Below are 21276 nucleotides of genomic sequence, written 5' to 3' on the forward strand. Positions count from 1 at the left end.
GTCTACCGTAACCAGGGCCACTGGCCCACATCGAGCATCAAACAGACAGACGGGAGAGGAAGCAGTGAACAGAAAAAAAGAGAAGAAACAAAGTACTAGCGTACACTAGTTCGTGCTTACACTAGTGTATCTACCCCAGATCGGCAGCTCGGGATCGGATCGCCTGAAGCGACTGCCGAAGATGGAGCTAGGCAGGATAGGGTGATCTTGATCTTGGCTGACCCGCCAAGGAGTGCAGTGAGTGGTTGAAGCACTGAATGGTTGAGGCTGCTGGTGGATCCATGGATCCCTGGAGCCCCAGTCCGAACGCCCCAGGCAGAGAGAGCTTGGTCGAGAAAACTCTGAAGCCGGTGATGACTGGCACAACTGCACTTTGTCCATGGGTTCAATAAGTACACGACTGAGAAGCGGACTCGGCGCTTTCACGGTGGTCCCTCCACCTAGCGACCGTCCTGTACGCGACCCTCCGAGATGACTTTCTCCTCCTCATCTTCCCCTTCCCCTTCCTCTTCTTCTTTGTCTCCGGCCTCGTTCTCTTTGTACAGCTCGGCCACGTCCTCCTCACTCACCCCAGTCACCGTTGGCCCACTCGCCCCAGTCACCGTTGGCCCACTCGCCCCAGCCACCGTTGCCCTCGTTTGGGCACGCTTGGCTGCAAGCACTTGGGCTTTCTCCAAGAACTCTTCGGGGCTCTTCATCAGGTAGATTTCCGAGAAAGCAAAGGAGCACAGGAACGCAGGTACAGCTGCGTCCTCGGGCCCAACGTCCTTGAACCTGTGGCCGTCGTGCTTGCGCTCACCGCCGCCGTAGACCTCGAGCACCTCCTTGTCGAGGTCGATGACGTAGACCCACTCGCAAAAGAGGGTGTCGTTTGCAAATTCGAGTTCGAGGTGCACGGGGATCTTCTTCGGCTTCTTCTCAGCGCGGTCCTCTTCTTCAGTCTGGGCCGCGCGGGCAATGATACCCAGGATGCCAGCTGAGGTGTCCCGAGCCAGGCTGGGGTAAAGCTGGTTGATGCCGTACATGTTGCGCTCAAATATGGAGGAGGGTTGCTGCTGCTGCGCCCGGCGGTTGGCGTCCCAGGCCTCGCACTCCTCCCAGATGGCGTCCAGCTCCTCAGACGTCGGCTCATAGATGTGCTCCAGGCCGGCTTTGAGATTCTCGACGTTGCGGGCCACCGACAAGAAGTTGATGATCTTGACGCCTTGGCCCTCGGGGTAGCCGTCGAACTGGCCGTATTGCGCGAGGTACCATTTCCCCTTCCAGAAGATGCTGCACAGACCTGTAAGTTCTCTCCGCCCCGCTCCAGCAGACAAGTCGTATGCGGCTCGGAGGTTTCCGAGGGGAGGGGAGGAGAAGAGCGAAGAAGCAAAGGAGGCAGGGGGAAAGCGTGCTGCTCACCAAATAAGGTGCCGGGTGCCCATGATGGTGGTCAGTCAGTCGGCTTCGGTCGGCAGCTAACGTTATGCTTGCGGGCGAATTGGAATCAGGTTCGCCTGCCAAATGAGGACTGCTTGCACTGCCGGAAGAGAGCTTCAAAGCAGAAAACCCTTGGGTATGAATCAAAAAAGACTGAAGGGCAAACCAACTCGAGCACACCACGATTTATACCTTGCGCTTGGTTCTGAAGGCGGGCGACGATCAAATGTTTGGTGCTTCTGGCAGTCGGCCGTCTGCATCTTGCATTTGATGTTGGCACCAACGTCAAAGGCCACACCCCCCGCACATGGGCTGTGTCTGCCTGAAATCACTTCTGATTTGGGCAAAGGCGGGGGGCCGCCAAATCGTTTTCGATGGCTCTTGTTGGAGGGGTTGGGGGCGCTTCTGAGCATCTTGCCTGCCCTTCTAGGCAGCCGAACAAGGTTTCTCTTCCACTCGTTGAGCGGTGCTTGCTGTTTGCACCAGGCACCTATCCGCCGCGGGCAACTTCACCACCAACCAAGAACGCCGATGCCACAGCATGCCTTCGCCGTTTGACAGCATCCCTCCATTTCCAGACAACCTTCGCCTTTCGCCCATCGCTGTCGTTTCGTATCAGAAACTGCTCAGCGGCGACCGGGCGAGGCAGTCCGCGTCCTCCAAGCAGCCAAGACACATGCGGCTTCTTCTACCTCGACCTGCGAGGCACCCCCGAGAATGAGGCGCTCTTAACTCAAGTTGGAGCAGCTGCAGGACCTTGTCCGGGACACCTTCGCTGCACCGCTGCACGAGAAGCTACAGTACGCCCTCGAGCGAGGCGTCTCCCTGTTCGCTACAAGCCTGCCGGCACGGTCAAGACGACCGGCAAAGGACCAACGCCCAGACTCTTCCGAGTTCATCCGCATTAGCAAGGACCATCTTCACGGCGTCATTCCGAGCAGGAGTTACCCGCGCCAGGTCGAGCAGCACAAACCTCTCCTGCAGTCCTTCACCAAACACGGCCATGCCTGCGGCTTGGTCTGCACGCTCGCCGTGGAGCTCGGCCTGGAGGCTAACGCATTCGCCCTGCTGGACCTCTTCGACCTAGTTGCGGAAAGCCTTCCTCCTTCAGTTTGAAGAGATCGTAGGTTGTCCTATCATACTTAGTCCATTTATAAAACCCAAACCAAGCAGGCATTGAAAACCCATCCCGCTATCGGTAATGCACGTTGGGTAAGGCGCCACTGTGGCATAGGAGAAAAGCCCAGCGGGGTTCAGAAAAAGAAAACAGCCCTTCCGATAATCTCCCTTGGTGATCTTAGCTCTTTGCTTTGGTATGCGGCAACCAATGAATCGAGCAACAGCCCCAAGGGCGTAAAAGCGGGCTCGGCAGAAGAACGCTGGTCTTGACAAGCCAGCCCCAAGCAATTTCAGTAATGATTTCGATCTTCCCTTGTGACCTGAGACCACAGGACCCCGCGCCAATACGCCGAAGCCGCCAGTGTGAAAAATCGTTTGCCAACAGCACCGTGTCGTGGTTGAGTCGTGCTGCACGATCGCGTGTATGCAGCACGCTGCCGTTCCTTCCTTGTTTGTGCCGGTGTCAGGTATCCGTTATAGTGTCGTAAGATGGGGGTTGCTGATCCTGATGCCCCTGCTCCCAAGCCGAATAAATGCACTGATTCCAATGCCGTGATGGTAGAACTCCGTTGTAGCCCCTTCGAGGATTGCTGTTGGCGATGCAACAAGCCGAGATATACCGCCAACCTATGACTCCGAATGTGTGCTGTAACAGATGAAAAATATAGAAAGCGATAGGGAAAGGAGGAAAATTTGGCAGGAAAAAGAGGGTGCCAACCCCAAGAAACACGGAAATATCGGCGCAACTACCGAATGTCCAGCTGGAACGGCTTGAAACGCCCGCCTATGGTAGCGCATCGGGGGCATTTCCTGCGCGCGCCTTGCTCGCCCATCAGAACATCAACACAGGCCTGACAGAGACCGCAAATGCACTCGGTACATGCATACGACTCCCTCAGCAATGAAACGCCCTGACAAGCAGCGCAGTAGATCTGTGTGTTCTGGGACGAATAGCTTGGCGACGAGTTCGACAAGCCCCGCGATCCCATGTGGAAATTATCTCCGCTTTCGCCGCTCTCGACCGACGGAAACGGTTCAGGGGCTTCAGGGTTGTAAGACGGAGGCGTGAGAGCTCGCTGGAGGGGGGAGGCTTGGTAGTTTGCAAAGGCGCCCTGCGTGAAGGGCGGCAGGGACGACCTCTGGATGGATACCGGCGATTGCGGCATCTGGCTCGTCAGGCGCGGGTCGAGCATCGAAGGGAACCTGAGACTCACAGGAGTTCTGTCCTCATCTATGTCTTCCGTTGCCGACGCTGCCGCATCGATCAGATCCTCCCAGCGCTTACCAAAATCCCCCGACGGCTCGGCCGAGAGGGCCTTCCGATCGTGGCCGCCAGGCCGCAGCAAGTCAGCGTTGCCGTCGTTCTGTATTCGACGGAGCCAGTCCGACCCTGGGCCTTTTGATTTCCTTCTATGGTGAAACCTTTTGGAAATCGACTGTTTCCGCGGCCGATTGGGCCCGAGAGGCCTGTGGAGCGGCGGGAGCGTAGAGGACCGGCCGGGAGGCGAATTGGCCATGATGGAAGGGAGCAGATCGCGTTGTCTCGCAGATTCGAGACTGGGAAGCGGCGCACTTGTCACGTCGGGCGGCGATAAGTGTATTGGCGGGAGTTCAACGGACGACCTAGAGATCCTGACCCCCTCTGTGTCTGAGTGCCAGTCCTGCTGTCACCAGGAGTCAGCAAGCTTGCAATGCACTGCGCTTAGCGAGCGAAGCCAAATACTCACCCCGTCTGAATCCCACCCAAGGTCGCTTTTATGGTTGTGCAGCTGAGCGAGCGCAGCAGCGGCTGGGTACATGGTGCCCCCAGCATATTCATCAAACCTCCGTGGAGTCCCGGGGCCGTTGGAATCATCTCGCCGGAAGTCGTGCGAAGGTCCCTTGGTCGGGTGCGCATGGGGCGGACCCGAGCTAGGCTGTGCTTGCTGTCGCTCGCTCGGTGAGGTGTTGATCATGAGCAAGAAGCTCTCCTCGGTTGCGGGCAGCTTGGCAATATAGTGCTCGGGGTGTGCGCGACGGATGTGCTCCTGCATGGAGCGGTAGCGTTTCTCCTGAAATTCGTGCTGCGTCAGTATTATGCACGAGTATCTCGAGGCGCTGCGGCGGTCCGCTTTGAAAGGAATTCGGGTGGCGACAGGAGCGACTCACCCCAATGCAGCGCTTGCGGCAGCTGGAGCCATCCTGGTTGCGCAGCGGGCAGACGACCTCATTGTTCGCATCGGTGATCGAAAAGGACGATGTCAAGGACGACCTCGGCGGCATCTTCAATGTTCGGCCGGCTTCAACCCCGCCGTGAGATGAACTTCAAGCTTGGGGCGGCGTGTATCGAGGGGCGCTGGTGGGGAGGTGTGAGCGATGGATTGATAGCTTCTATCCGATAAGATAGATAGCAGGTAAAATCGCAGCGGTGCTCAATTGAGATGTTGGTAGCCTTTGATGGCAAAAGCTATCATGTTTAACCTGCACTGGCTTTGAGCTCCGGAAGATGCGTTCAAGGGCTGCAGTCATCGAGAAGTGAGCTCCAAAGCTTTCTCGCCAGGTGTAACAGGCGGTGTTTCGAAGAAGAATAGGGAGGGCAGGCGGTGGCAACGACCTGCGGGCAAGAACAGCCCTGGGGGACAGTGCATGGCGCAGCTCCCATGGAGAGCGGGGAGCGGAGCGGGGACAGGATGCAGGCATGGACCCGGCTGGGATAACAGGTGCTTGGCGACTCGATCCCAGCCGACGGAAGCCCCGACCTACCACCCACAAGCTCCGCAGCTTACACTAACGTTACCTACCTTGACAGCAGACCGTGGCTTTGCATGTGAGTCCAATAGTCAGCTTCAAACGACCCAAAAGAGAGACATTAACTACCTGGTATGGATGCTGGGCGGTTTTTATCAATCCCTAGGTAGACATGCCTTCCTTTAACTATCATCAGTCAGACTCCGTTTTTAAATTCAATCAGTCCAGTTCAAGCGTAACGTCATCCCTGCTGAGTTAATGTAACTTAGTGAAGAACCAGCTTGCTGGGGCTTCGGCTGTGAGGAATCGAGCTAACAGGCGCAGCGTCATAGGACCGACACCGATAGGGAAAAGCGGGACGATCACCGATACGGAATACAAAGGTGAGCTTCAGTAATCCGTACCTCCCGTGTACCCAGCACACATCCCGTTATGCCGCAATAAGTCCGGTTGAGAAATCCGGCTTCGGATGTGTCTACCTACTGCGTACATACTCTTCTCATGACGCAAGTCTCTCATGACTACCGCGTAACTGTAGTGCCTGTCCACCTTTTTTCAGGACTGCCTTAGCTCGTGGATGGGTGGATGGCTGCAGCAGAGGTACAGTACGGTGATCCGTGCATGATTTTTGTGACAGCATGGATTCTTGGCATCCTGGCACTTTCAGGGCGCCTCGTCGGATTTGAACTGTCAGCAAACGAGTCGGGCAAGTACCTGGCAGGAAAATCAGATCCGTTTGGCCCTGAACATCGGCATTCATTGCTCTGAATCTCTGAGAAGCAATTGGCTGGAATCGGATGACGGAACTCGCCAATGACGAGGATGGCTGGCTTTCTTGACTCGGACGAGGAGCGGGTCGCAAAGCACCCGGAACTTGGTTGGAAGGTGGGGGTTGCTCATGCTCTTCACTTCACGGTGGGTGTCATGGCTAACAGAGCCTACGATTGGATGATGGAGGGGCGCTGCTGGGATCCTGTAGCTTCCCTGGTCAGCAACGGGCAAGCTGTCGAGGAGCTCTGCTTTTGCCTGCTGGACGCAAATACCATGAGCACAAAGCGAGACAGCAAGCTCGGCAACCCAGGTGCGAATCCCGGACCTCGACCACCCTTCAACGCCATTATTAGTGTATTGTCTGTTTCCCGGATTCCTCCGTAAGGTCCAGAAGCATCGACCGCATCGAGTAAGTTACCCTGTGCGTACATACTGTGTAGTGAAGGTATACAGGATGGGGCGTGTGTGGCAGTGGGAAAGTCGGAAATGCGCGGCGGTTTCTTTATCACAGCACAGCCTGCACTCTCACAACGAACCATGTAATCCTGGTGTGGCACTCACAGGCCGCGAACGTGGTTTGCAGCTCTGGAACCCTCTACGAGCGTACTGCGTACACTACCTAGGTAGGTAACCAAGATTAGGTGTGTGCCACCATCTCCGCCATGCTGGTTGAGGATGTGAGGGGTTGTACAAAAGATTCAGAGCACAACGCTTCCAGGGCATGACCAGGCGGGGTGCAATGGAACAACGGCTACCTGTTGTTGGCGACTCGTACTGACGGTACTGGGGTATCAAACGCCGGCGTCATTCTTCTGTACCGGTGATTCTCTGTCGTCACTTTTATGCAACAAAGTTTGAGATCCCCTCCACCCATCTAGTCATCCTCGACAACTCCAATCATCATCAAATAAGTCATACCAAAGGAGGGCGGCACTCCCAAGCGCAAAACAAGGCCCAAAAGACCAGCATACCTGGATTACCTCAGCTGGCGCAGAATCTCGGTCAAGAAGTCCTCGAAGCTCAGAGTGATGTAGCCGTCCCGGTCGTCGTCGTAGCGCTTGAACACGTCGGTCATGCGCTTCAAGCTGATGCAGGCCTGCACAAACAGGTCGAAGCTCATGACGCCCTCGTTGCGCTTGTCGTAGGTGCGGAAGAGAGTCTCGACGAAGCGGTCGCTGAGGCGGTACCGGAAGGCGACGAGCGCGTTGCTAAACTCGTCCAGACTGATGTTGCCAGAGCGGTCCGTGTCGAAGCGGTCAAAGAGCGACCGCCACGAGGCCAGGAAGGACCACAGGCCGCAGAACTCCTCGAAACCAATGGTGCCGCTGCGGTCGCTGTCGAACATGCGGATCATCATGCGCACCGTCTGCGGGTCGAACGCAGTCCAGTCGCCGTTGACGAGCGCCGCCGAGAGCTCTCTCTCTGACAGTTGACCGGTACCTGTACGTAAAGCGTTATGTGTAAGCGGCCGTTCAGTAAGTATCGGCAAAAAGGGGCCAGGGGCTGCGCAGACGCCGAGACCCCCAGAAGGGCAGGAGCACTCACCATCTTTATCCACCGCTCTGAAAAGCGGCAGCAGAGTCGGATCAATGGAGCTGTCGCGCGGCGCAGGACTCGGCGGTGGCCTCGAGGAAGCGGCGGGGAGGTTGTGATGGACCGGCCGGGCCGTGGCAGTAGGTGGCGGACTCATGCCAAAGCGGTCGGGCGGCGGCTGGGTGTGGCTCGGTGATAGTCGCTCTTGCGGGCGCGGACCGTACGGATCAGAAGAACCTCTGTGGTCTACAGGGCGAGGCGGCGGCGGCTTGTTCTCGTATCTTGAAGAAGGGTTCGAGACCGAGGTAGAGACGGGAGACTTGACGGTTCCTTTCTGCAGGAGGCGGGGGTTAGCCTCTGGAGAGAGCTGGCAACAGAGAGCAGGCAGCAGCGCGGTGGACTGAGTGTCAGTGGAAGAGGTCGCGACTCACTTGCTCAGGCTCCGCGAATCTAAACGCGTTCAGCGTTAGCAGGGGACTCTGGTCGCGGATGTGCGAATGGCAAAGGGTGCCGTCGCGATAGCGGGGCTTGCGCTGGGCCTGGAGAGTCGTTTACAGCAGCAGCGCAATCTTTTGCATTACTCACCTGGGCAGCTCGTCTGGGTTGTACGGTCGGTTGTACGCCATGTTTGCTGATGTGCGTTGGTCACAGCCGAGCGCGAGATCGTCGCCGGTTGTACTCCTGAAGGTGTGTCAGGGCCAGGAGGGAGGCGAGAGGGGGTTCCTCCTGGATCAGAGGCCGAGCCGTCGCAAGGCAGCAGGTGGGATTTAACTAACGTTAAGCAACCTGCCAGCCTGTCGATCCAGCGAACTCAGCCGCAAACTAACTCGCTGCAACACGCCGTCGCAACTCCTTCCTTGACAATCACCCCGCAGAGAGAATACGGGGACTTCACTGTCAAAACCGGGAAGGGTTCCACTCGAATCGTCTGTTCTTCACTTCGTGATGGACTCGGGCTTCAGAATCCGCGCGCGTCCTGGCAGGCAAGCGTTCCCAGTGGCCAGTGGGGTTCACGGGAGCCAGGTTAGCTCAGTGTGCAAACCCCGCGGCGGCGTTTCAGAAACCGGATCTGGATGCGTCCGCACAGCGGACACACCAGTCTGCCAGAGGTACTTCAGGGATGGTAACCACATATGCGTAGCAACCGAATGAGCCCATGTGATTCGATTGCTAAATGTTGTATCTTACAGGGACAGTCACTGGGCTGACGTTGTAAGGCAACCTGGAAGTGTGCAACCCGTTCATACCAAGTACATGTTCTTTCACAGAAATTACTGAGATAGGGTTAATCCGTGGGCGCACGTGGGCGATGCGCCTTGCCCACCAAGCCTCCACAACAGCGCGTTCCAAGGGTGACCAGGGTCCAGGTCCAAGTTTTAGGGCGTCTTGGCGTCCGGTGTCCCGGGTTTCAGGGCGTTGTGGCAAATTTGCAGACAGCCCCCGTTAGTTACGTTAACGTTACAGTCAAGTAATCCGTCCACGAGGCCAATACAGAGCTGTATTGTACGTACGCAGTTCAAACTGCCACTGTTCTCTTGTCATCGGATGGAATGTCCTACTGTATAAGCATGCCAGTAGTTATACTCAGTCCTTCCACCCTGCCTAACATAGAGATAATTGGCACGATTAACAATGTATAACTTCATTGTAGCCTGGTTGTTCATATTCTTGCTGCGGACTGGGGCAAACGACGGCTTCGAATGAGGTGATACCCGGGCCGAAGCACGCTCTTATAAATTTCTCCACTAACGTTTACTTCAGCGATGCCTCGTCGCGTGCAAACACCGCATACAACCTGGAAGTTTCGGAGCTCCACGCGGTAGGAGCAGTCTCAGGTTATATGAAAAAGCAAGAGCGTGTGTGTGAGTGTGTGTATCTCAACTCAGGCTTGTTGAAATGCTTCACGTTCCCTGACCTCGCTGGATTATTGCTGTAGAAGCGCTTTGTCCCGCTCGCTTGGACTCGGGGGAACATCAAACTCACGGATGAGGCGAGGTGCATGACCGGGCATTGACCTTGTACCAACTCTAAACTGTCTGAAGCCAGCATCGCACAGGCGCAACGGGTACCGAGCGATCATCTAAAGTCCTTTTCTTGGATCCGGTTTGTGGAGCCCTCCGTGAGGTACGAGGATGTCTGTCGAAGACCCTTCCGCTCAGACTGGGGAGTTCTGGCTGTTTGGATACGGGTAAGTGATGCGACCTGGGACCCGTCCTCACAGCGTAGAGTTGGCGAAACTGACCCGGGTCCGAGCAGGAGCTTGATTTGGAAACCACCGCCGCATTTTGGTAGCCCTGCCCGGTCCTCTCGGCTCAAAACCCACAGGCCCCCTTCCCCATGGGATGGATGTCTGGTTCGGTAAGGTGAGAGCTGACCGGGTCAAGACAGGAGAATTCCAGGCTGGGTGACCGGCTATGTCCGGAGGTTCTGGCAAGTAGGTCGACCTGCCACCCTGCCGTGGCCCGTTTCCCCCTTTTCTCCCCGTTCCCCGGCCATCGACCCGCCCTGCTCCTCGCCCCCTTCCCCCCTTCCCCCCCTGACGTTTTCCTCGCCAATGCCCCGGATCCATTCCGTTCCCCGATACCCGTCCCGAGGCTTCTCGATCGGATTTTCCATATTAACCAAATTATAGGCAAGGTAGTTCAGCCTCATCCTGTGACTGTTGCTTCTCCCAAGACTCCCAACCACATTTCGGGCGCGGTCAGGTGTCTGGATCCCAAATTTCGAGCCAGACCTCCGTGATGATTCTCTCCCTGCCACCGCCACGCTCAATGGCGTAAAAGCTGACCTTCCTCCCCCGCCCCCCAACAGCCAAGACCACCGCGGCACTCCCGAGGCCCCAGGCCGCGTCGTCACGCTGATCTCGCGCTCCTACTGGGAGCAGCTGACCGACCACCACGACGCGGCGCCCGAGAAGGTCTGGGGCGTAGCCTACCGCATCACGCCGGACCGCGTGGCCGAAGTCAAGCAGTACCTCGACATCCGCGAGATCAACGGGTACACGATCCACTACACGCCCTTCTTCCCGGCGCCCGGCGTCGACCCGGAACTCGTGCCGCAGCACGGGCCCTTCCAGACGCTGGTGTACATCGGCACGCCCGACAACGATCAGTTCGTCGGGCCGCAGGACCCGCAGCAGCTGGCCGAGCACATCTACCGCAGCGAAGGCCCCAGCGGCCTGAACCGGGACTACCTGTGGGCACTGGAGCAGGCCCTGGACGAGCTGAGCCCCGAGAGCGGGGACGCGCACGTCACGGACCTGTCGAACCGGGTTCGGGCGATCGCGGCGCGGGAAGAGGAAAAAGAGAAGAAGAAAAGAAGAAGCACCGGGCCTGACGCCGAGATCATGAGTCCGCCCCTTCCTGTCCGCGTCGGCCCGGAACAGGTGCTGCAGCGGGAGCAACAGCATCATGAGCAGCATCACGACTTCGGGAGGGCCAGCAGCGTAGATGAGCAAGAAGAGACAGAGAAGACTTCGTGACGAAGTGAAGGAGGACAGCATCTCAACGAGAAAACAGAAATCAGCTACGAGGTTGCATCCCCCGTCCCCCTCATGCCTTCTCCGATGTTCGGGTTGCCTGTGGCTACCCGTCATCCTCACTGTCTGTTCCTTTTCCTGGCCCACCGTTTCCCTCCCTGTCATCCGCCTTCATGGTTTCCTGTCCGCGTGCAGATATTGCACGGCAATGCCAACGTTTTCTCCACGTGTCACCTTAGCATAACGTAAGACTCAACCTCAGATCACATCCTCCATCTGCCCACAAGTGTGGCAAGGAAATGTCAACATCTCGGTATGGTCTCATAGTGGCTTGATCCATGATTCCTCGACAGTCATCATGCCCCGTTTTTGCCCTGCCCGCCTACCTTTTGATCGGTAACCCACCACCCAGATGCGTCATGAAATAGGGGACAATCAGTTCTCTTAACAGGAAATAAGGCGAGGCAAAGGGGTGAAGGAACATGACGAAAACATAAAGCACTCAACAAAATGAACAACAGCAAACAACGGGAAGGAAAAGAAGCGATATATTCGTTCATACCGAGGCCACCATGGAGATCTCGGGTTCAGTAAGTCGGACCGGCCGAAGACGACAGAAGGCTGATCAGGAAAAATGAGAAAAAAAGCATGAGGCCTGAGCAAGCGAGAAAAGAACAGAACACGCAGGGGTATCTTGCGGGTGGATCGTTCACAGAGCAGCAACGCCTGATCGTACAGAATCCTCGACATGGCGAGCTTGAGCAAGCAAGGGGTGGGCGGAGGAGAGGCTCAAGGTGTGTTGATGTTCTCTTGTCGTCGGCGATTTTCTATCGGTTACTGTTCTCTCAAGCTCCGTTTCGGCTTGGTCCTTTCGAAGGAGGTCTTCAGGATTCGGTGCCGGCGTCTCCTAATATCCGCCCTGACCCGGACCTTGGTTCGGCAGCTGAGGGGGTTGGCCTTGCTGAGACGGGTCGGGGTACCCGTAGGGCTGCCCCGTCCAAGCTGTCCCTTGTCAGGCCTTCTCGGTCCCTTCACGCGTGCTTTTCCGCTCACATACCTTGCAGGGGAACGGCGTATCCGGCCGGGGCGGGCTGAACATAGCCTCGCCCATACGGCTGAGGGTAGATATTCGGCGGCATCCCATATGGCTGATGGGTGCCGTACGCAATTCCGGGCACGGGGCCGCCGGCCATGGGCATAGACTGGAATCCGCCTCGGCCATAACCGGTCGGGACACCACCCCGCCCGCTGCCACCCTTGGGACCGGTGTCTGAGGCTTTGTCGACACGGATTTGCCGTCCATCGAACCTGAAGCGGCTGGTTAGACGCGGACCACCGGAAGCAACGGCATTCAGATCTGGCGAGCAGATACTCACTCGACATTGTTCATCGCGGACATGGCTCTTTGGGCATCCTCTTCGTTTGTGTATCGCACGAAACCGAAGCCCCTACTCCGGCCAGTGTCGCGGTCTTTGACGACAACCTAAATCAAGCGGCTCGTTAGGTTTCCTTTCCAACCCGGCAGACGACACGATACCCATCATCAGCAGCAGCCCTCGGATGCGAGGACTCGTGGAGCTGGGGCAACGAATAAAGGAGGCAGCACCAAACGAAAGCGCACCACAAACATACTGCTTCTTCCACCACGCCGAACTCTTCAAATTTCTGCCTCAATGTCGCCTCTTCTGTGTGCCATGCCAGGCCGCTACACACAAGTTAGTGGCCCGCTCCCCAACAGCGGACGGGAGAATGCGAGTTGCCCTACCCGATAAACAACTTGGACATCTTCGCGAATCTCCAAACGTCTGGGAACAGGGTTTCTGTCAGCTGTGTGGCGAGATTTGACCCTCTGCGTGTTAAAGAACAGCAGCAGTGTGGTGGATGCTGGATGTGTGCGCTCGGCCAGAGCCGGGGACAGTTTGTTATTGGGGGATGAGTGGGATTTCTCAGGGTCGAGGGGCATGAGGTGTTAACTCGCTCACGAAGAGGATGACGCGCCCTGGACTGGCAAAAAGGGCGAAAGGCGGGGGAGGCCAACGCCGCCTTCTGCCGCCTAGCAAAAAGATGAAGGAGGGGACCCGTCTTACCTCGGAACTCCTCTCCTGTCAGCCGTGTGACGCTTGGAGATATCGTGGGTCCAGTGGCTCGATGACTTCAGCCGGGGAGGAGGTCTGTCTTGGAATAAATCGCGACTTTCGATTTCTCCAAGCGAGGCTAGGAAGTGTGGCAGGATCTGGGGGGGAACGAGACGGGCAAGTGTGGCCGGCAGGCCAGGCAGCGGCGGGTGTTAGCGGCGCGCTGCGTCTATGGTGACCCAGGGTCAAGGATTCTCCAGTCTCGCTGTCAAGCCCGGTGGTTGGTTGGTGGGAGAGAACGTCGGGAAAGAACGACCAGAGCCGCCGGTATTGATGTTACCCATCTTATATGCCAGCGGGGGAATTCCTGGGGAAGGAACCAAAATAACCCAACCCCCCTGGCTGGGCCGAGTGACAGAGTAACCTACCGGATCCCCCGAGTTTGCGGCCCTCCAGCGTGGTAACGTTATATGCCTTGGTGGGCTCCCGGGCACGCTTGTTGCTGCCCTGGCCAATGTTTCGACAAGCATGAAGGTGTTGGCATGGTTAAGTCCAGGCAGGTATCAAACAGGTCACGAGAAGCGCGACCCGGAACCCCAGGACGGGATGCGACACTTGCACCCTGCAAGAGAATTGCTCTAGAAGGGTTCGACATGCGGTCGCCCCATTCTCTCCGACATGGACCGCGGCGCAAGGCGCAGCGCCAGCGTGAGAACACCAAAGATCTTCTGAGGCTTGTTCGGTCCGCAGTCCGCAGTCCGCAGTCCCCAGTCCCCAGTCCCTAGGTACTGCGTACCTAGGTAGTCCCCAGTCAGTCCCCAGTCCCTCTGCCGAGTCGGCCGGACCCACCTCCAGGGGGCAGCCCTGGTCTCGTGGCCGCCGTCCTTGCAATTTGCACTCCAAGCAGTGCTGCACAGCTGGGGTTTGCTTGCCGGGAATCCTTGTTGCGGCTCACCAAGACGATCGAAACAAGCCGTTCAGCGGTCAACGGGGTCCCGAAGAGCTTACTCATTCCGCCGTATCCAGGAAGGCCGCGCTGTCACACTTGCTCATCCAGGTTTTTCGGATGGACAAGGCCAGCATACCGGTCGACAGCAAAGAAAGAAACGCTGACATCGTCGAGGCATTGTGATGATTTTGCCGGCATTGGCAAATTGGGCATCTTGATTATGCGACCCCCTTCATATTAGGCTCTCAGCGCGCCAGCTTGTTGAAGGGTCTGGGAGCCTCAGTCCCAAGCCACGAACGGTGCTTGAGGGCATGTGGGAATCCGAGAGCCACCATCTCGGGCAGAGGTTTGCGTTCTCCGACTCACCAAGGTTCTACAACCTCGGTACGGTCCTCTCATACAAAAACGCCCTGGGAGCCTGATGACCATTGATGCGAGACGCGAAGGAGCGCAGGGGTGCTGTGCTGCTGATGGCAAAGTTGAAGCCGCCTCCTGCGATATTCGAGCCCCATCCAATACCTGGGTAGCATGAAACCGAAAACCGCATAAGAGGCGGCTGTCGTCGACTGTAGCATGACAGCTACTGTGAACTGATCCTCATACCTTCACAGAGACGCAGAAGGCGCACGCGAGTCCTCCTATTATCGCCTTGAATGTACTGGAACTTTGGATGTGTCCAATGTACCTACACAGTACACTACTGCGTACCTCGGTATCAGAGGGAAACCTGGAAGCTACCATGCCTGGCGATCAACTGCAGTAACAGGAAGTTTGATCTCGGAACTGAAGTGGGGAAACATGGGTGTGTAGTGTAATTCCAGGGATAGCGTAGGTTATGCCAAACGCGCAATCAACGCGAGAGATGAAACTCGATGCATCAATCGTTTGGCCGGTTTGAATTGGCGGTGCCAAACATCTGTGTGTCGTCGAGGCTTCCAGACGAGGCAAGTGGCGGTATGTTGTGTGAAGGAATCCGAGTGTTTGCCGGTCTCGCAATCCCATGAACTACTGTGTATTCCAGGTTGCCAGACCTAGCCAGTGGGCAATGAAATGAAGCCTCGGGTTCTAGAAGTCCAGTGAAGCTGCTGCGGCACTCATATGTAATGGGAACGGGCGTGTTGCTTCCTTGTACCACTTGTCATACACTATCGTCCGAGTAGAGGGATGATATTGGATGTCAACACACCGCGCTGGTCGATGTTCGAGAAGGGGGTATCATCATCAGGCATGTGGACCTTTTACAGTGTGGCGTGCGGCTTCGACAGGGAGGGGCTCCTCGATTGGCGGTAGACGTTAAAGAGGTCCCGCCAAGACTAATTTCGGCCAATTGTCGGCTATGTTTTTACAACGTTATTACGTAGCCACCATCGCTAGGGCGTTTGCTCTATCGCTAAGGGTTAGTTCGCCGAGGGTACGGGGGGCGACGCTAGGCCCCCGCTAGTTAGGGTTTAGGTTAAGGTTAGGATATAGGTTATAGTTAGGGTATAGGTTATCCTCGTTTTCTTTTTTTTCGATTTGGTTGAGTTTTTATAAAGTTGTTGCGACGAGTCTTTGCGATTGTTCCGATTGTTCGTTGTTGATGTTGCTCGAAGTCGTCGCGGCCTGCCAATTTGTAATTACTTGTACGCGGCAGTCTCCGAAATTAGTCTTGGCGGGACCTCTTTAACGACGACCCGATTGGCAGCCTGGCAGGGATTCGACACACGAGGCGTTGCGCAGGGGATAGTTAGCGTTAAACTAAGCCTTACGCAGTCAAGCATGGCTGCCACGGTGGATTTGCTGCGTAACCTAACTGGCATTACGTTATTCCGTACACTACAACAGTATTGTGTTGGAGAACCAGCATGGAAGCCATCGATACACTACCTAACACTGGCGGGGAAGTTACGCATTGCCTCCATAATCCCGCTGTCGATCACCCTATTAACCGCGAGGTTCCCATCAGGCCGCGGCGAGAACCCAGAGAACGCGGTGCCGCCGCAAGTTTGACCCAGGCTTCAATGAACTCTAGCTCCAGCTACATCCCCGTCCAGAGGAAATGGCAACGAGACTCTCAGGGGACCAAGTTGGCTCCCGGCTTCAGCGTTGGCGAGCGCGCAACAAAGGAGCACATTTCCTGGAAGTCGTATGTTCGGCCAGCGCTTCCGTGAGCTCAGGTCAGGACGGTAAGGAACCGGGGGGTTGCCCAAGGTGGAATTGCGGAGCCGGAGCCCGTCTGCAAGTTGCCAGAAGTGGCGACGAGGAGACGCTCAACGGCGGCGCCTGTCGTTGATGCGTCCTAAGTGGTCAGGCAGCATGGATGTACGAATGTATGTACGTACACCTACATGTCGACATGCGTGCTTTGGCTGCATGGTTCATCTGGAGAAAGCGCACGGCCGACGGTTTCGAGGATCTCTGTCCCTTCCCGGCAGTCGACGACGGGAGGGGGCCCTACAACAACGGAATGGAACGTCGTCAGGGGTGCATTACATCTTCCACTTGACGTGGTTTGAAGTCGGGTCCCACGGCGGTCGCTGACATGCGACAGACAGGCATTAGTCTCACCCGGATTTTCACCCCGAGTTCTCGACGCCCCAACCTCGGTTATGCCATCCGTAGGAGCTGCGCAGACTTAGGAATGTCAGTATCAACACCTATGCGTCGTGACTGATTGTTCGCCGTTATTGGGCCTTGTTTGGGGGCGTTTGACACAGATCACGACTGGCAGAAATTGGGGCAGGCTTGATTAGCCGTGCTGCCATAATTACCTAGGTAGGTACCTGACTGCTGTATAGCAGGGATACAGTCCAAGTGTCCATGGGTCTTTGCTGCTGCAGAGTCGCAACGCAGTGGGGTGCGGTGAGGGAGGGTGGCCATCCTGATCTACAGCCAGGTCGTTGATCGAAGCACCGCGGCAGGGACTTAGATGCAGGGTTGAAAAGCGTCGGCCTGACGTACGAAACCCGGAAGTCTGGCCCGGCAGACCTACCTTGCCTTTAGGCAAGGAAGGTGCCTTGGATCTGCACTTGAAAACCGTCAATGGGGAAGAGGGCATGTTTGCCCTCTTCTACACCTTTTCAGGTGCCCAGCGTTGCATGGGAACCGGATCGTGCTTGCCCGTGGCTAAAGCGTCGGGTTTCTGAGTGCACCATGAAGCATCAAGATGGCTGGCAGTTCCGGCTCGACGGATGGAAGGCTCGACCGAGAGACACTGCTCGGCGGCCAACTTCGGCAACAAGGCATGGGCCGCACCCGCCGCTTTTTGCAACTCAAACACTTGCACTCTCGTTGTACATTATTAGCGAGCTGATGATATTGTACCATACGCAGCGGAGATTTCCTGCTCTGCTGCGTGGTCACGCTTCTAATGTGTCTTGAGCCATGGAGGAACTCCAGTGGCGCCCATCAAGGACAGCTTCTCGGAGGCGCCACGAGCGCCGACACAGCCACGATGACGACGGACTACACAATCAGATCAACAGACGCAGGACCAGTGTGAAAGGGAGCACAAGACACCTCGGCATGGCCCATGGACCTCTCGGCCCCCTAGAAGAGGGCCCAGCCCTCCGCTCCAAGCATCAGAATGACGAGTACATTCAATCTTGGTTACAACAGACCCAGGCCCGCTCTTCCCCTCTCCCCGGGCTAGAACGCCACGGAGGGCAACCTCGGGCCGGATCCCTCGCGTACAGGCATGGGAAGAGATCTAGGTCTCCGTCAGAGGCTGGTCTGCCGTCACCAGGCACAGCCAAACAAGCTGAGCGTCAGTATGAGAAGAGGGCTCGCCGCAAGACTCGTGAAGACAAATACGAGTATAAGGCGCGAACCGGCCGGACGCGTGTTTCGGATTAGGAGCTCCGAGAACACGGAACGACAGACGTTGCCCCGGGAGGTGAACGGCGGATCGGGGACCGGCGCTCGGTGGGTGTCAGTTAGGGGTGAACCAGCGTGGTGACGCCGTCCTGACACCACGATACCAGGCACGACAGGAAGTCTCCGGCCCCACGGCTAGCCATATGCTTACGCGAAGTATGAAGCCTTCCCCCCAAAAGGAGGGCTCGTCGTCACTGACATGGTCCAGCGAGCAATCGGATACCGAGGACTAGCCGCATATCAGAAAGCCTCACGCGCAAGGCTTCGGAGCCCCGAAAATCGAAGACGAAGCTCAACAAGAGCCAGAAAGAGGACAAGGAACTGGAGGAGCTTGCTGCATTTTTCTCCCGCAGAACGTCCCAGACGAAAGCCAGGGCTAGGGAGCCCGACCCTGCGTATCATGCGAGGCGTTCACGACGTATCCTCAGTGAGATCGACTCAAGCCCTCATCCTAGGTGGTCGGGACGCTCTTGTTCCGCCCAAGGTTCACCACGGTCTTACAGAAGCACCACCATCGGTGAAGGCAGGGTGGCGTCGGTCCATTCGAGCTCGGCAGCGGTGACGCGAAGCGCGGTTTCCGAATCCTATCCTCTGAATCGCCCAAGAAGCAAGCCCAAAAGCTGCTCTTCACAGCAGCAATACGGCAGCAAACTGCCCAAACACGAGTCCGGCCTTTGCCATTCTGCAAGGTCTCGTCCCCACCGCAATATCTTGGACACTGCCGAGGAGCTTCCCAGGCAACAAGGAGACGCTGGGCTACCGCTGGCAGGAGAGCAAGCAATGAGCCGCCTCGGGAATGCTCAGGCTATCATGAGAAGCGCTTGCAAGGATGCCGCGGTGCAAACGGACGCGACCTTGGGGGCAGAAGATGACCTTCCAACTCGACAGCCATCGAATCAAGATAAGGCTCAAATGGCAGTCAACTCCGCCTTCGAATATGAGAAGCACTGCGCCAACGCCCCCTCGCTCAAGAAGGGCGGGCAGAAGGCCGCGGAATCTCCTGTCCTCAGGGTGTCGGAAGACTTGGCAGCGTCAGGGCCAGGGAGTTCCGAATACGTTCAGCACGCTCAGCCCGCTGTCCGATGGCAACAGCTGGGTGGGGGGACAGGAAGAGATGAGCTAGGCGGCAGCTTCGCTGCGCCTGGCTGGAGCTTTTGGGGGGAAGCCATTCACGATATCGACCCATCTACGTACACTCACAAGGCAGCCCGGTCTGGTTGCGGCCCAGGAAGTGGCCGAGGATCTCATCCAGACCTCCAGGTCCCCTTGGAGGAGCCTTTAAGCTGTACCACTGGGCACCAATACCCTTCTGAAAGTGTCCACGGAACGGATGTTGTGTGCGGTGGGGGCGCTGTTCACGGGGACTGTGGTTTCGAGAACCTGGAGGATTTTATTCGAAGGATCGAAGGTGAAGCAGCCATGCTTGACGAGCAATTGGGAGTTAGCCAGGTACTTTCGCACTGCGGCTATGGTGGGTTGGATGACTCGGCACCCCGCCTACCGGCGTGGCCCGATGCTGTTTGTCATGAAGCTGCGGACGACACACATACCATGCTGAGCAGAGGTCGGATGCCGAAGGAGGCAGAGCTGCCAGCTCCCGTCACAGCTGAGGCGTCAAGGTCATGCCCGCAAGGGGTCAGCTTCGCCTCTTCGCGCACGCTCGAAGGGTTGGAATCACACATTTTAGGGGACCAGGACGGCTACTTGGCGAGCCTTTGGAACCAGAGGGATTTGATGTAGGGAGTACTTATCTTTTCATACCAGGTCGAGACTCACGACGGAGGCTTTGTCTGGCTGACGCGTGCACGGTGGAATACATTAAAGGCATGACAATGCTATTCAGGTTCCTGATGTTTCCAGCCTTGTTCGATACTATCAACATCAAAGCCGCATCTCTTTGCTATGGCAACCGTTGCACGAGCTTTACCAACCACAGGGGCGTCAATCATCTTCCCGTCCAAGGACCAGGCACCTCGCCCGGCAGCCGAAGCCTTTCCGTCAGCGACCAGCACGCGGACGGCCCATTCAACCTCGCTTTTGCTAGGTGAGAACATGCGCTGGACAGTTGGTACCTGATTGGGGTGTATACACTCTGCAGAACAGAGTCAGTTACAGTGTCTCTTGCCGCATCTTTAGACGCTGGAGAGCAGGAGGGAGGAGAAAAAAAAGGCAGGGGAAGGACCCACGCCAAAATAGATAAAAAAGAGGAAAAAAAAAAATAGAGAGAAGAGAAGGCAGAATGGGAAGCAAAATAGAGAAGGAAGAGGGAAAAACCAATAACAGAAAAAAAGAGACAGAAGAACAGATAGCCAAGAAACGGGGAAACTCACGTTTCCCGGTAAACCCCAGATTCCTCCCATCCTGACATTCGAACTCCAGCCGTTCTTGTCCCTCAGCCCCGCGATAGGAGGTGCAGACCAGGTCGATGGCGCTCTCGAGCCCGAAGGCGCGCGCGGCCGTGACGACGGCGCTGCGCGCGTACAGGAACTCGGCCAGGCCCGGCGTCCGCCGCAGCGACAGGTCGAGCGCGAAGTCCTCGGCCGCGAAGATCAGGCCCGCCAGGCCGCCACCGCCGCCACCGGCGCCGCCTCCGCGGCGGGACGACGCGCCGCAGATGTCGCGCAGGTCCATGACGGCCCGCGCCGACTCGACCAGCGCGAGCAGCTTGAGCGGCCGGGTCCGCGGGCCGGCCGAGGCGACGGCGTCCTCCACGAAGGCGAGGTCCGCGGGGCTGTTGACCTTGGGGACGACGAGGGCGTCGACGCTCGCGAGCGCCGCCACGGCGCGGATGTCGGCCTCTGCGTGCCGCGTGGACGCGCCGTTGATGCGCACCGCGATCTCGCCGATGGAGGCCGGCCTGTTCTCCTGCTTCTTCTTGTTGTCTGCGAGCGCGGCGAGGTGCGCCTGGAGCGCTGCGCGGGCTGCGTCTTTCATGGATGCGGTCACCGAGTCCTCCAGGTCGTAGGTCACGTTGTCGGCGGTCAGGGTGAGGCTCTTGGCCAGCATCCTGGGGGAGGACGCGGGGACTGGCGCGGGCCGTTAGTGACGGATCTGGTGTAAGTGCACGAGGGTTGGATAGCTTGGCACACTGGTATACCATAGAGGAGTGCCCGGCGGAGGGCGGGTATGGCTGATGATGACATTCCAGGTTGTTTATTTATGAGGCCGAGAGGGGGGCTGTCAAGAGCCGCTTTCGCTTTCAAGGTGCCGAGGTTGTTCTGTTACAGAGGGAGGTAGTCCAACCTCTCCCATGTAGCTTGCAGATGCTCAGCTCTAACCATGACATAGACGAGGACGAAAATACCGTTACATGCCGTTCATGTCTCATCAACAGGCTCGTTCTTAATTGC

General features: G+C 57.2%; 8 protein-coding genes across 8 annotated transcripts; 3 read left to right on the top strand and 5 right to left on the bottom strand.

Annotated features, from left to right (window-relative positions):
* Positions 1 to 190: 190 nt before the first annotated feature.
* Positions 191 to 1608, bottom strand: THITE_2113023 (uncharacterized protein). Its single transcript, XM_003652009.1, has 2 exons — positions 1402 to 1608; positions 191 to 1272 (listed from the first exon to the last, which is right to left on the bottom strand). The coding sequence occupies exons 1-2, from the start codon at positions 1422 to 1424 to the stop codon at positions 441 to 443; spliced, it is 855 nt and encodes a 284-aa protein (XP_003652057.1). The 5' UTR covers positions 1425 to 1608; the 3' UTR covers positions 191 to 440.
* Positions 1609 to 1960: 352 nt separating this feature from the next.
* On the top strand, positions 1961 to 2535 carry THITE_2087193 (uncharacterized protein; the record flags this gene model as incomplete). Its single annotated transcript, XM_003652010.1, has 2 exons — positions 1961 to 2026; positions 2158 to 2535. The coding sequence occupies 2 exons, from the start codon at positions 1961 to 1963 to the stop codon at positions 2533 to 2535; spliced, it is 444 nt and encodes a 147-aa protein (XP_003652058.1).
* A 270-nt stretch (positions 2536 to 2805) lies between these two features.
* On the bottom strand, positions 2806 to 4914 carry THITE_2113026 (uncharacterized protein). The gene is made up of 3 exons (XM_003652011.1): positions 4687 to 4914; positions 4266 to 4589; positions 2806 to 4202 (listed from the first exon to the last, which is right to left on the bottom strand). The coding sequence occupies exons 1-3, from the start codon at positions 4798 to 4800 to the stop codon at positions 3285 to 3287; spliced, it is 1356 nt and encodes a 451-aa protein (XP_003652059.1). The 5' UTR covers positions 4801 to 4914; the 3' UTR covers positions 2806 to 3284.
* Positions 4915 to 7012: 2098 nt separating this feature from the next.
* THITE_2047498 (uncharacterized protein) lies at positions 7013 to 8195 on the bottom strand (the record flags this gene model as incomplete). Its single annotated transcript, XM_003652012.1, has 4 exons — positions 7013 to 7476; positions 7582 to 7903; positions 8001 to 8019; positions 8155 to 8195. The coding sequence occupies 4 exons, from the start codon at positions 8193 to 8195 to the stop codon at positions 7013 to 7015; spliced, it is 846 nt and encodes a 281-aa protein (XP_003652060.1).
* A 1506-nt stretch (positions 8196 to 9701) lies between these two features.
* On the top strand, positions 9702 to 11050 carry THITE_36621 (uncharacterized protein; the record flags this gene model as incomplete). The annotated part of the gene is made up of 4 exons (XM_003652013.1): positions 9702 to 9757; positions 9826 to 9857; positions 9954 to 10007; positions 10353 to 11050. 4 exons carry the CDS (start codon positions 9702 to 9704, stop codon positions 11048 to 11050), a joined length of 840 nt encoding a protein of 279 aa, XP_003652061.1.
* A 403-nt stretch (positions 11051 to 11453) lies between these two features.
* Positions 11454 to 12461, bottom strand: THITE_2113039 (uncharacterized protein). The gene is made up of 3 exons (XM_003652014.1): positions 12424 to 12461; positions 12105 to 12355; positions 11454 to 12049 (listed from the first exon to the last, which is right to left on the bottom strand). Exons 1-3 carry the CDS (start codon positions 12444 to 12446, stop codon positions 11955 to 11957), a joined length of 369 nt encoding a protein of 122 aa, XP_003652062.1. The 5' UTR covers positions 12447 to 12461; the 3' UTR covers positions 11454 to 11954.
* A 4973-nt stretch (positions 12462 to 17434) lies between these two features.
* THITE_2127887 (uncharacterized protein) lies at positions 17435 to 18710 on the top strand (the record flags this gene model as incomplete). Its single annotated transcript, XM_003652015.1, has 3 exons — positions 17435 to 17816; positions 18135 to 18353; positions 18664 to 18710. The coding sequence occupies 3 exons, from the start codon at positions 17435 to 17437 to the stop codon at positions 18708 to 18710; spliced, it is 648 nt and encodes a 215-aa protein (XP_003652063.1).
* A 1031-nt stretch (positions 18711 to 19741) lies between these two features.
* THITE_67903 (uncharacterized protein) lies at positions 19742 to 21276 on the bottom strand. The gene is made up of 3 exons (XM_003652016.1): positions 21024 to 21276; positions 20257 to 20952; positions 19742 to 20018 (listed from the first exon to the last, which is right to left on the bottom strand). Exons 1-3 carry the CDS (start codon positions 21067 to 21069, stop codon positions 19762 to 19764), a joined length of 999 nt encoding a protein of 332 aa, XP_003652064.1. The 5' UTR covers positions 21070 to 21276; the 3' UTR covers positions 19742 to 19761.

This window comes from Thermothielavioides terrestris, chromosome 2 (genome assembly GCF_000226115.1).
Source record: "Thermothielavioides terrestris NRRL 8126 chromosome 2, complete sequence".
Classification (NCBI taxonomy): domain Eukaryota; kingdom Fungi; phylum Ascomycota; class Sordariomycetes; order Sordariales; family Chaetomiaceae; genus Thermothielavioides; species Thermothielavioides terrestris.

Coding starts and splice junctions, on each gene's coding strand:
- THITE_2113023 (XM_003652009.1), bottom strand. CDS start 1,424: ATGGGCACCCGGCACCTTATTTG. Junction 1,273..1,401: donor GGCACCCGGCACCTTATTTG/GTGAGCAGCACG, acceptor AGGTCTGTGCAG/CATCTTCTGGAAGGGGAAAT.
- THITE_67903 (XM_003652016.1), bottom strand. CDS start 21,069: ATGTCATCATCAGCCATACCCGCCCTCCGCCGGGCACTCCTCTATG. Junction 20,953..21,023: donor CCGCCGGGCACTCCTCTATG/GTATACCAGTGT, acceptor GGCCCGCGCCAG/TCCCCGCGTCCTCCCCCAGG. Junction 20,019..20,256: donor TCTGGGGTTTACCGGGAAAC/GTGAGTTTCCCC, acceptor TCTGTTCTGCAG/AGTGTATACACCCCAATCAG.
- THITE_2113039 (XM_003652014.1), bottom strand. CDS start 12,446: ATGTCCGCGATGAACAATGTCGA. Junction 12,356..12,423: donor TCCGCGATGAACAATGTCGA/GTGAGTATCTGC, acceptor CAGCCGCTTCAG/GTTCGATGGACGGCAAATCC. Junction 12,050..12,104: donor ATACGCCGTTCCCCTGCAAG/GTATGTGAGCGG, acceptor GACAAGGGACAG/CTTGGACGGGGCAGCCCTAC.
- THITE_2113026 (XM_003652011.1), bottom strand. CDS start 4,800: ATGCCGCCGAGGTCGTCCTTGACATCGTCCTTTTCGATCACCGATGCG. Junction 4,590..4,686: donor GCCGCAAGCGCTGCATTGGG/GTGAGTCGCTCC, acceptor CACGAATTTCAG/GAGAAACGCTACCGCTCCAT. Junction 4,203..4,265: donor TTGGGTGGGATTCAGACGGG/GTGAGTATTTGG, acceptor TCCTGGTGACAG/CAGGACTGGCACTCAGACAC.